Below are 13,443 nucleotides of genomic sequence, written 5' to 3'. Positions count from 1 at the left end.
AGACTTCAGGTCAAGAAAAACAAACAACCCAATCAAAAAATGGGCAGAAGACCTAAACAGACATTTCTCCAAAGAAGATGTAAAAATGGCCAACAGGCACATGAAAAGATGCTCAACATCAATAATTATTAGAGAAATGCAAATGAAAACTGCAATGAAGTATCACTCATACTAGTCAGAATGGCCATCATCAAAATGTCTATAATAAATGCTGGAGAGTGTATGGATAAAAGGGAACCCTCCTACACTGGTGCTGGAATATAAATTGGCACAGTCACTATGAGGAACAGTATGGAGCATCCTTAGAAGTCTAAAAATAGAGTTGTCATATGATCTAGCAATTCCACTCCTGGACATATATCCAGAAGATGAAAACTCTAATTTGAAAAGATACATGCACCCCAGTGTTCACCGCAGCACTATTCACAATAGCCAACACATGGAGGCAAACTAAATGACCACTGACAGAGGAACAGATAAAGAAGATATGGTGCGTATCTACAATGGAGTATTACTCAGCCAGAAAAAGAAAGAAATGATGTCATTTGCAGCAATCATGGATAAACCTAGAGATCATCATACTAAGTGCAGTAAGTCAGACAGAGAAAGACAAAATTCATATGAGATCATTTATATGTGGAATCTAAAAAAAACAATACAAAAGAATGTGTTGGAACTGATGGGACCTCAGAGACTAGACTGAACAACTCAGTTCACAGCAACTCTGAAAGACCCAGCAATGCGTCTAAGGCAGCCACACTGGACCCATGCTGACCACGCCTCCCTGAGTCCCTGTTTACCTGCCCTAACATGGACCCATGCTGACCATGCCTCCCTTAGTCCCCGTTTACCTACTCCACCGTGGACCTGTGCTGACAATGCGTCCCTGAGTTCCCGTCTACCTGCCCGACTGTGCAGAAGATGTGAGCGTCATCCTGCTGGAAGCGCCTGACGCAGGTCAAGCCACTCAGAGCTCCTGATGGCTCATTCCTGTGAAGAACCCCGAAGTCAGCAAGTCTGATCGGCATTTCCCTCCAAGACCGTGGACGATGGGCAAACATCAGACTAGAAAAGACACAGGGGCACACAGTGTTTCCTTACTGCAGAAGAGATGCAGTAACCATCTGAATGTTAGTAAGTTAACAATTAAATGACTTGGGATTTGTAAACACCTGATTCTGGTTCTTAGATCACCAATTAAAAGAAATTTCTTCTCCCATGAATTACTGAACGCTGTATTTACACCACTGCACACTCTGAGGAAGAACCCAATCATCTCCTCCAGAAATACTGCTTCCTATTCTCAACCATCTATAATCCATTTCAAAGGCTACTTCCTAAGTGAGGCAGCCCTGGACACTCCCCAGAGGGGCTGGTCAGTTGAGCCTCAGGCTCCAAGAACACCCAGAATCAGCCCATCACCACTAAGCTACTGTGATCTTGATTCCTTGTTCTGATATAAGAAAATACAAAATTACACTCTCTGCTTGTGTTCAGCTTTCTTGTAATAATACTGAAATCACAGCTTCAACTGGTACCCAATGGGAAACTGAGATAAGAAGTAGTTAACACAGGTGTTTGGAGAAGGCAAAGCACTAGGTTTTAGCCTCCACCTTTGTTTAAAAAAAGAGGCCATAGAATATTTACATATCAGTTTTCATAAAATTAAAGATAAATACATATCTTTTATATGCAGTTACCACAGAGTTTAACTTCCTTTAGTCTTTACTGAAAAGGGCAAAGAGTTTTTTTCAGTATTCAGAGGTTTCTTTCAAGTAGTTACCTTCTAAGGTCAATTTACTGAAACTGTGTATGTTGATATGAAGCTACAATAGGTGGGATATTTTTTGGTGGAAAATTGTACGTGTTCACTTCCAGTCGTAAAATCTACTTCTCTGACAAGGTTGCATTCGCATCCTATGCAGCTTTATGATAATTACATTCTTTCATAGACTCTAAGACAACCTTGGCTGTAAGATGGACCATTACATTATGTACAACCAAGAAAGAAAACAACTATGAGTTAAATTATGGCATAATGCTAAGATACCAACTATAAGACACGTCTCAATTTCAGGGATGTTGAAATACAGGGGGGAATGCATCTTAGAATCAATGAAATCCAGTCACTGATTGTGAGCTCACTGGTTTGTTATAATCAACCCAAATAGCATGTAAGAACTAAATGTTCTGCAAATATGTATATCTGAAGTATATTACCACTGGGAAGAGAAATGTAATAATTTATAAAATTGATGGGTAATATTATCCTCTGAGAAGCACAAAATACTAAATGTTTTCCAGCCAACAGCCTACATCTGGCAAAGAGCAAACATATTTTAAAAGTAAATTCATCCTTCAGAATGAAACAACTTGGTAAAGATGATTTCTAAACACCGCTCTTCATGTTAAAGGACCCTCTTAACTCTAAAAAGCAAAATAACATTAAAAACTAACTGTAGTGAAGTACCTGCTAGGTACAGATCTGCTTCATTTTTCATACTCACCAGTGCCCTGGACAATTCATGGGCTTAAGGGCGAAAGTGTCCTTGTCGATGTCAAAGGTGAACATGTTCTCACTGTAATGCTGCCAGTGTCCAGAAGCCTCCCAGAGCTTGCAGCTGTACATGTTGGGGGACAGGACCTCCGTGAAGTTGCGCTGGTGGTGCTGCTCCTAAAGGAGACAGGCGCACAGAGCTGAAATCTGCTGGGGCAGGGCATAGCTGCAGGGCATAACCCAGACAAGGACTGCTAAATTCAGGATCATGCCTTACATCAGTTCACAGCTAATATGCCCTTGGTTTTAAGCGTGGTACCTTATGGATCATAAAAGAAAGATTCATGTATGCCCAGTATACTTTTCACATTAAGTATATTCATCTTATACGGCAACCCACTCCAGTATTCTTGCCTGGAGAATCCCACAGAAAAAGGAGCCTAGTAGGCTCCAGTCCATAGCCGCAAAGAGTTGGGCACAACTGAAGCGACTTAGCATGCAAGCATACACGCACATATTCATTTCATAATATAATTGTACGTAGTATATAACACCAGTCACCAACATTTTTGGCACCAGGACCAGTTTGGGCGCAGACAATTTTTCCAATGACTGGCGGCAGGGGTGGGGGAGGTTGGGATGATTCAAGTGTATTACATTTATTGTGTGTGTCCATGTGTGTGAAGTCGCTTCAGTCGTGTCCGACTCTTTGGGACTGCATGGACAGACTCTAGCCCACCAGGCTCCTCTGTCCATGGGATTCTCCAGGCAAGAATACTAGAGTGGGTTGCCATGCCCTCCTCCAGGGGATATTCCCAACCCAGGGATCAAACCCAGGTCTCCTGCATTGGCAGGCGGGTTCTTTACCATTAGTCCCACCTGGGAAGCCCACAATTATTGTGCACTTTGTTTCCATTGTTATTACACTGTCATATATAATGAAATAATTATACAACTGACCATAATGCAGAATCAGTGGGAGCCCTGAGCCTGTTTTCCTGTGCCTGGATGGTCCCATCTAGGGGCGCTGGAAAACAGTGACACCTGGAGTGCGTTGCGTATGTCCAGCTTACTCCATGATCCCATTTTGGCTGCTGTCACTGCAGAAGCCACCTGCAATGCGGGAGACCCTGGTTTGATTTCTGGTTCGGGAGGATCTGCTGGAGAAGGGATAGGCTACCCACTCCAGCATTCTTGGGCTTCCTTTGTGGCTTAGCTGGTAAAGAATCCACCTGCAATGCAGGAGACCTGGGTTTGATCACTCCTGGGTTGGGAAGATCCCCTGGAGAAGGGAAAGGCTACCCACTCCAGTATTCTGGCCTGGAGATTTCCATGGCCTGTACAGTCCATGGGGTTGCAAAGAGTTGGACATGACTGAATGCCTTTCACTTTCACTGCAAAAAAACCCTGCTTCACAAAGATGGGATACTGGAAATGGAAGCAGGCTTTTCAGTGCTTTTGTGGCAATCTCAGGATATTCCTCTTAAACCTTAATCTAAAACGTACAGAGATCTGGAGTTGTGTCAAACATCCTCTTAAGGCCACCATCATTTGCAATCTCAGGTGGTAATGTGTCACACAGAACATTTCCTCCTTCCTCTCTCACAGGGAGTTCCACAGTTGGTCTAAAGTTTATCTTTGTACCATATGTGCTCTAGAAACTCACACGGACAAGAGACACATTTAATGAAATTCAAGGAAAATACAAATTGTCTCATTGTTTTTAGTTGAAGGCACAATGCAGCATTTCTCTTGGAGGTTCAAAATTCTGAATATTATTAAAATTAAATCAATGGAAATGCTTGGCTATGTTATGATGAGAGAAAATGGTAAAATACAAAATGGAGTTGAATAAGCATAGAATATTTAAAAATTACTTACTCGTATGAAGTCTATCAGTGTGTTATAAATGCAGGCTCCTCTAGGAAGAAAGAAACAGCTTCCGGGGCTCAGATCATGGAAAAAGAAAAGCTCCTGTTCCTAGGTTGAAAAAGTAATTGTGTCTCAAATTCCACTGCTGTTGCATATTTACTGTACACATATGATATGCTAGAATAAAACATACACTCAGTTATTTCCAAGTTCTAATAGCTGACATTCCAAATACATGAATCTGACTTATGTAAAAGTGCATGTGAAGTTACAACTCATATTTATGATTACTCAGCTTTGAACTTAACTCTTATTTCACCTGGGATTTACTGCCAATTTCTTACTTGGCACCTTGGGGTATGGACCTCACGAGGAGACGACACGGCAAAAGGTCAGGAAAGTTCACTGCTGGAGGTGGACTCTGAGTGGCAGTGACCTCTGCATGGCCGTCATGCTGAGAGCCCGCCCGGGTGGCCACCACCCTCCAGTGTCCGTCCCCTGCCACCCCACACACTACCCAGCAGAGCAAAGGACATGGAGCTCCACAGTGAGCGCCGGCCCCTCACATCACAGCTCCCACGTGGAGGACTGAGAGTTAAACCAGGTCCACCTGCTTGCAAGTCTTGTTCTTGCTCTGCTTCCCAAATACAATTATACTATCAGGTACACACTCTTTTTTCTTTAAAAATTTTTGTGTCATTATAAAAACAAGAGAGAAGTGCAATTTTTTAAATCTAATGGAAATACAAGAAGGAAAAAGGTTAGTAGACACTGGGGGTAGGAGTGTGAAAGAACTCAGCAGTAAACCATGAGTGCCAGGGAAACAGAAGACAGGAGGGGAGAAGAAATGTCAGCATTAGGACAGTCTGGTTCCAAGCTTTGGTCACAGAGCAGCTCAGCAGCACTTGGCGGGCGCACCTTCCCAATCGTCCTGTGGTCCCGGGCCCTGGCCTCCTCCTGGAGCTCCTCCCAGGCAGCCATCCGCTGCTCATCAGGAAAGGACACCCCGTAGACCCTCTGCAGCATTTCCATCTCAGGGTTGTCCGCCCAGTATGCCAAGGAATTCTAGACATCAGACAAGATTCGGGTAAATACGTCAAACTCTTGGTGAGCAGTAAACCGCTCTGAAATACTAATATGTGCAGGTGGTTCATACCAGGGGCTGAACTGCCTTGGACTTGGATATAAGCCAAGCATCCTGGACACCAAGGGATGAGGGACTATACACAACTTCCTACCCAAACATCAGCACAGCTGACTCACAGGAGACTTCTTGTAGACTTAGAATCTTAGATTGTTTCTAATTAAATCTTCCCACTCCAAATTACATCATTAATCAGTAAATTACATAGTCAGTCTGCTGTGGGTTCTAGGAGTGAAAAGTGAGAAAGTGTGAAAATGAGAGAAGGCAAGCACCAAGTGCATTACCCAGAAGAGGGCAGTAAAGGAGAAAGGGGTGTGGTAGCCGGCCCCCTCCTCCACCCGCCTCCTCCCGCCTTGAGAAAACCAAGACAGGTCAGGAAAGCTCCATCAGTCCCAGGCCTCTCGCTCCCACAGAGCGTTTTCGGCATCATACCACTCCATCTTTGTTTTCCCTCCTTTTCCTACATTATATTATTCTCATGGAAGATAAACACTCTTGTTCACATTAGAACAACTCAAGAAAACAAGAGTATGCAGAATATTTTTACAGATAAAAATGAAATGTACTGTGAAACTTACAGTAAGGTTAAATGACAGAAAATCAAAGGCTATGTAAAATGTTCTAATTATCAATCCTAAAACACCGTATTATTTTTAGAAGCCTATACAAAAGTCAAATACACATGTGGTGTTTGAAAGTGGCACAGTGCTCATATTATACAAGATATTATTGAACTACTATCTTATCTAGTTCACTTAAAGTTGACTATATCAGAAAAAAATCAATCCTTACCTTGAAAATTTTTATGACCTTAATAGTTCCAGTGTGTCTTACGTGAGGCCCTTTACAAAGTTCAACTAGTGGACCGCACCTGTGGTGAAATATTTAAAACATGTCCAGACACAGTTACAGCTTTGGGGACTATTGGTTGGAAACCATGTTCTATGTTCTGGGGCAGTGTTTAATTCAGGAACAACTTAGTGTGAATCCATTTTTAATTTAGGGTGCAGGAAAGAGGCGAGTCACCCGGTCTTAGATCCCAATCTTCCCCCTTCAGGTCGCATACAGAAGCCACAGAATCTTTGGAAAGAAACTTTGCAGACAGACACACATCCTGAGGCTCTTAAAGGGCTTCCCAGGTCACTCAGCGGTAGAGAACCTGCCTGCCAATGCAGGAGATGCAAGAGACATGGGTTCAATCCCTGGATTAGGAAGATCTACTGGAGGAGAACATGGCAACCCATTCCAGTATTCTTACCTGGGAAATTTCATGAGCAGAGGTGACTGGAGGGCTTTAGTACATAGAGTCGCAAACAGCTGGACACACACAAGGCTCTTAATCTTCACTGTTGGAAAATCAAAAATCCACTTTCCCCCTCTACACTCATTTTCAAAACCAAAATTACATGAAAGATATAAAAAATACATTCACTTGATAATTTAAGTCAAAAATAAACTTCACCAGATGCACAGAACACACAACACCAAGCTTGAAACCTATGTAAATGCTGGATTTGGGTGACAGAGACATGGCAGTGTAGATGGACTATATAACTCATGTCACACTCCGGATGGGGGGAGCGGATCTTGACCATGGGGAAGCCACATGCACACAGGGGCAGGGGTGTATGGGAACTCGCTGTCCATCCTCTAAATTCTGCAGCAAACCTAAAACTGCTCCAAAAAATAAACTCTATTAAATAAATATATAAATGCAAGGGTTTTCTTTGCTTGTTTTCAGGCCCTCTGGTTTTATAACAAAATGCCTACTTGTATTTTGGTTTATTATATGATGCAAAAGTTTAGATCAGAGATGAAACCACTATAAAGCATTTGCCTGCACCTGTAATGAACAAGGGGTCATAAAACCCTAACAAGAGTAGACTTTTCTCCATGTACAGAAACATGAACAGAGTTAAGACAGCAACAATGCAGGTCAGAGAAAAGGTGACTTAACGTCAACCAATTCAAGAGAAATTTAGTAAAGAAAGAACTATTCCAACAAATTTTAAATATTTTTAAAGTTCACTAGTTAAAAAGTTAAAAATTATAATGAACACATAAAGGGACTGGATTATTCAAAGTAGAATGAAGTTTTAATCATGAAAACACCATTTCTTTGAATGACTGGGATTTATGTACTGTTCTCTGTCCAAAAAGGAGATTGTAAGTTAATGCTCAAGAGAAATGGAAAAAAAATGCCTGATTAGTAAGAAAGACTTAAATAAGTCAATCTTTAAATAACCCCATAGGGAAAAAAGTCATTTATGTTCAAAAAATTAGACACAAGCCATTCCAATTGATAAAATAAGTGTTAATGCTGACCTAAGAAATGTTTAAAAAAAAAAAACAAAAAGGGAGTCTCCAGGTGGTGCAGTGGATAAGAATCCACCTGCCAATGCAGAGGACATGGGTTCAAGCCCTGGTCCGGGAAGATTCCACATGCTGCAGAGCAACTAAGCCCGTGTGCCACTACTACTGAAATCTGGGTGCTCTAGGGCCTGCAACAAAGAGTAGCCCCCACTCTCCACAACTAGACAAAGCCCTCGCACATCAATGACAACCCAGCACAGCCATAAAGAAATAAAATTATATTTAAAAACCACAGAAGATCAAGTATTAAAAGTCAGAAATTTAAAACTCACCATATCTTGTCAATTTCCTCATTTGTTTTTAAACTCTGAAATGGTATGCTAACATTTATTTGTATTACAGGTAATAAATAATAAAATCTTATCAGGTCACTGGAGAGTGGTAAAAACAAGCATGGTATCCACCTGCAGCATAAAGTGGCCACGTGTTCACATGACTCTTCAGGAAACACACTGTGCACAGCTGTGCATGAAGGGGGTGTGACTTTACTTACGGTACAGGTAAGCCACAGAACCACAGCACTTGAGTGTGGAAAGGAAGTGCCCTATACAGGACATCTGTGGTCATATTTATTACAGGGACAAGTCTTCTCTGATGGGACTGAGAAGGTCACAGGCAGCCAAAGAAGGGGACACCAGGAGTGTGGACAAGCGGTACCCATAAGGCAGCTGAACAAGCGGACAATAAGGGGGGCTGGGAGCCTGACGTATAGTAGAACTAAGGGTTTGGGTTTGGGCTCCCATGGTCATTGCTATCCACCACTTCTATTCTGCCTTACTGATGCATAGAGGGTGATGCTCTTGGCCCCCAGATAGTGGAGAGTGTGGTGAGAGGCAGAGAATCATAGCTGAGGAGATGGCCCACTACAGCTCCACTGCCCTCCAATATGAACATGGGAGGGTGGACAGAATTCCTTTCCTGAACAGCCCCCCAAAACATGAGGCCCTGAGAACACAGTTCACTTGCAAGGAGAGAAGCACTCTATAGCTAACATCCCCAAAACAGAATGTGGGTTTGTTATTGTTTAGTTGCTAAGTTGTGTCTGACTCTTTGTGACCCCATAGACTTGTAGCCCACCAGGCTCCTCTGCCCATGGAATTCTCCAGGCAAGAATACTGGAGTGGGTTGCCATTTCCTCCTCCAGGGCATCTTTCCAAAGCAGGATCAAACCCATGTCTCCTGCTTTGGGAAGAGGGTTCTTTATCCCTGAGCCACCACGGAATCCTGTGGCTTTTTAGTACCATCCTGATAAATACAAATGAGAAAATCATTACCTCCCTTTGTGGTGACATTTCAGAGTCCCTACACAAAGGAGTACTCTGTCAACCATGCAAACTTACAATCAGGCCTCCCACTCAAAGACAAACTTGCTTCTGCTAACGCCTTCAGATGCATAACTGAGCAGAGTTTACAATTCACACACACACGTTACCTGTAAACTGTGGTCGTTGGCGTGGCCACCTTCTCCTTCAGGATGCGGCATTTAAATTTATTGTACTACAAAGAAAAACACACCCAAATAGTATTGCATAAAATGTTTAAGTGGGAAAAGATGTTCCCTTTTCCCAACAAACACTGAATGGGTGTCTGCTATGTTCTAGGTGCTGAGACCCTGGGGACACATGGAGCTCAGCACCTGGTTCTGTGCCGTCCAGGATGGGTGCCCAGAGCCTGTGTGGGCCCTGAGCATTTGACACGTAACTGATCTGAACTGAGGGGCACCGCCAGGCCAAAACACACTGGATTCTAGAAGCACAATGTGAAAAAAAAGAACATAAAATCACTTTTTATGTTGGTTACATGTTGAAGTAATATTTTTTGATTTGTTGGGTTAAATAAAATGTTATAAAGATAAATTTCACCTTTCTTTTACTTTTAAAATGTGACTACCAGAAAATTTCAGATGACATACATGGCTCAGATTTGGGAATGGCATTATTAGACTGGACTGTTCTAGAAGATTTCAGCTTTAACTACACGAAATAAATAAAATTCTGAAGACACAGCTACATTATGAATCTGAACAAAAAATTAAAACAAAGTCTATGGTAAATGATATTATTACATTAAAAAATTTAGCACTTTTCTACTTTCATCATTATTACTGTTGTGCCAGATACTTTGTATTAAATAACTACTTAAAGGAGGTAATTGTTAGGATAAAAAAATAGATTTGTATGATTTAACTGTTGTGTACTTACACGTTAAAATCAAGTCATTTTTCTTCACAAAGTTTTGATGGAGTTTAGTTCTCAACCCAAAGAATGCGAGAAAATAATTGCAAATCACATATCTAATATGAGATTGATATCCAGAATATATCAAGAACTCCTACAGCTCAACACCAAAAAACAAACAACCCAATTCAAAAGTGGGCAGAGGATTGAACAGACATTTCTCCAAAGAAGATCTACAAATGGCAACAGGCATGTGGAAAGATGTTCTCACCAGCCATTAGAGAAATACAAATAAAGACCAGAATAGGGTACCTCCTCACACCCACTGGAACAGTTATTTTATTTTTTTGAAGGGAAAGGGAAGGGAAGGGAGAGAAAGAAAAAGTCAAATTGGCAAGAATACAGAGAAGCTGGAACGCTCACACTGGTAGGAATGTAAAACAGTACAACCACTGTGGCAAACAGCATAGCAATTGCTCAAAAAATTAAACATAAGATTTCCATATAATTCAGCAACTCCACTTCCAGGTATACACTGAAGAACTGAAAGTGGGGACCTGAACAGATACGAGTACACCCACGTAGTAACATTTTTATTAGTAATCAAGAGATGTCCATTGGCAAAGAGTGAATAAATAAAAGGCAGTCCATCCATACAGTGAAATGAGTATTATTCAGCCTCAAAGAGGAAGGCAATTCTGACACTTGCTGTGACATGGATGAACCTTGAGCAAACAACACTGAGACAGGCCACTCAGAAGGACAATTACTGTGTGATTCCACCTGATGAGGCCCTAGAGCAGTCACTCTCAAGGAGACAGAAGGGGTGGGAAAAGGGGATTTGGCGTAACTGCTGGGAGGTGCAGAGCTCTGGAGATGGGCGCTGACAGTGGCTGCACAACAGCGTGCGAGTACTTAACACCCCAGAACTGTCCACTTAGAACGGGATTCAAATGGTAATTTTTATATTTTGGATAGTTTACCACACACAGAAAAAAAGCAGCTGCAACTTTTACCAAATCCAAATCTACTTTTTAATTCAAGCCCACAAAACTAACAATATTGCACACACTCTCAAATTATGTTTTCTTTGATATTTATGATTTTAAAAATAAAACTTAGAAGATATTTAAGTAAATTAGTTTGAACAATAAAAAGAGAAAGTTGAAGTTTTACACAGGTTACTCCAGGCTAGAATCTATTTGAAAAATTAGCAGAAAACCCCAAAGAAAAGGGGAAAAGCCAGAGTTTTATATGGTATTATTAACATTGTTGATATTCAATAGCTGGAGTACTAACAAAACTCAAGATTAATCAGATTTATAAAACACACAAATTAACACTATTCTCCCGGCCCTTCATCTACTTCTATCTGCATTACAAATTTGAACCAAGCGTTAGGAACAATGTGGTGAGCAGGGACTGACCATTTGTTTAAAGCAGTAGTGTGCTATCACTGCTCAAGTCCCCCCGTAATCACCTTGAATAGGTCTAGGAGGACCTTCGTGCTGACTTCCAGTCTCTCAAATGGCTGCTGCTCTTTGATGATGGCCTGGCACATGCTCTCCAGCACCGGCAGCTCTGCGCTGGACACGGCCCTGCAGGGAAGAAGCGACAGTCGCCAGAAGCGACAGACCACTGGGACAGAACCTGTGACCTGAGACCCTAATCATCAGCAGATCAATTTTCTCCCCAGAGGAACATGGTGTTCTATGGTCCAGGACTTCAGAGACTCAACATGTTCCCCCTAACTCCCACTTCCTTCCCTCCTCCACTGTCTGTGCTCAGGTTCCTCCAGTCTCGTGAGCCGCACCCCCCCACTGCCAGGCCCAGAGCTGCCCCACAGAGGCCTAGGATGCTCTGGGACAGCTCCTACCATCCTCCATCCCACCCTACTTCCAGGTCACTGAGCTCTTGGCTGAGTGCCCACCTGCTTGTCCCACAGCTCTGTCACCTCCCACAGCAAACGGTGGTGCATCTGTTTCTGTCTGTCTCCCCCGACTGGATGGCTGAGCCCATGAGGACAGGCTGATCTCCACTGGGGAGCCAGCAGCTCAAGCCTGGCACATAGGCATCTACACATTCTGAGATGACTCTGATGGGGAGGGGTGCTCACAGGGGATGAGCTGGCTGGGCTAGGAGCTACAGAGCACTGGGCGCTCAGGCAGCGTGGAGGTAACAGCTAGAGGTAGAATGAACCACAGGCAACCAGGCTACAGATGCCAGGGGTCTACGCTAAGGCAGAAGGAGCGAGAAGCGGGGTCGGGGAGAACTACTGAAGGGACAAAATGGGCAGAACTGGATGGAGTGACAGGGTGGGGGATGAGGGCCAGGGGTAGGGAGGACCCTTGGGTTTCAGTTTGACAGCTGAGAAGGTTTCCATATACAGTCATGACAGGTAAGGAGGGCTGAGGTGGGACCTGTGGCTTGGAAGTTCATGCACAGACATAGGGAATGTGAAACCTCCAGAGACTGGCCCTTCTGGCACCAGCCACAGGATGTGTGGCTGGGGGGACACGTCGCCCTTGACCATCACAACGAGGTCTACCTGCTCTCCGGGGATTAACCTGACCACTCTGGTCCGAATCAATAGTCTGCCCTAACGAGCCTCAGGTTAGATAAATAGTGCATCATGTCTTTCTTGAGGAAAGAAAGAAAACCACTTGAGAAGTTACCCTCAAATCTACACTCATAAAAAATAGTAATTTTCACAAATGGTTAGCCCATCTGTAATCATGTCCTGTATCAGATAGAATGCACTGACAAGTAGGCTCTCAGGGTTACCTGTCTTCCAGGTACACGTCGTAGTGAAAGCTGCCGTCGCCGGGTGGGCTGCAGCATAGGAGGCCCCCATAGTGGAGCTCCAGGGCTTCCCCGAGTACGTGGGCACTGGAGTGCCAGTATACCTGTGGTGGGACAGAGGCCAGGCCATAGCTGCATCATGGGAAGCCACCAGGCAGATGCAGGAAAGAGTGAGCATGTGGGTACAGCACTAGGTGACAGACCCCAGGACACAGGCAGTGTCGTCTCTGCAGACTGCTGAGACCCACCTGTTTCTGAGCCCTCCTTGGAGCCCACTGTGTCCCCACCCCACCCCACCCCACCGCTGCCCCACCGGCCAGCTGTGTGCTTCTCCTGCAGCTTTTCTCTGAGCAGCGCTGACCCCGGCTCCTAAACCATTTTCTTCTCAGCCTCAACCATGAGTAGAAGAGAGCTGGACCATGAAGCAGCCACCCAGAGCTGGTTCAGGCCCAATGTAGAGGGCCACCTGTGAGTGTGAGCACTGGCTCCCTTCCTCCTCCTCCTCTGGCCAACCTTTCTGAGTCAGAGATGCAGCCACAGTGGCTTTCCTGACATCGCTCACATTAACAAGGTTTTAC

At 43.6% G+C, this 13,443-nt stretch overlaps 1 protein-coding gene across 3 annotated transcripts in view; it reads right to left on the bottom strand.

The window, feature by feature from the left end:
- TARS3 (threonyl-tRNA synthetase 3) overlaps positions 1-13,443 on the bottom strand; it is a 44,127-nt gene that overhangs the window by 19,606 nt on the left and 11,078 nt on the right. For all 3 annotated transcript variants that reach the window (XM_061394650.1, XM_061394649.1, XM_061394648.1), the window contains exons 5-12: positions 12,848-12,969; positions 11,544-11,661; positions 9,319-9,383; positions 6,306-6,384; positions 5,288-5,434; positions 4,379-4,477; positions 2,508-2,674; positions 903-1,065 (exon numbers count right to left, since the gene is read on the bottom strand). In XM_061394650.1, the coding sequence (XP_061250634.1) occupies positions 903-1,065; positions 2,508-2,674; positions 4,379-4,477; positions 5,288-5,434; positions 6,306-6,384; positions 9,319-9,383; positions 11,544-11,661; positions 12,848-12,969 (960 nt within the window). The remainder of the gene's footprint in view (positions 1-902; positions 1,066-2,507; positions 2,675-4,378; positions 4,478-5,287; positions 5,435-6,305; positions 6,385-9,318; positions 9,384-11,543; positions 11,662-12,847; positions 12,970-13,443) is intronic.

Source organism: Bos javanicus, chromosome 21 (genome assembly GCF_032452875.1).
Source record: "Bos javanicus breed banteng chromosome 21, ARS-OSU_banteng_1.0, whole genome shotgun sequence".
NCBI classification, from domain to species: domain Eukaryota; kingdom Metazoa; phylum Chordata; class Mammalia; order Artiodactyla; family Bovidae; genus Bos; species Bos javanicus.
The sequence above is the reverse complement of the archived record's forward strand: the minus strand, read 5'-3'. Positions and strand labels throughout refer to the sequence as shown.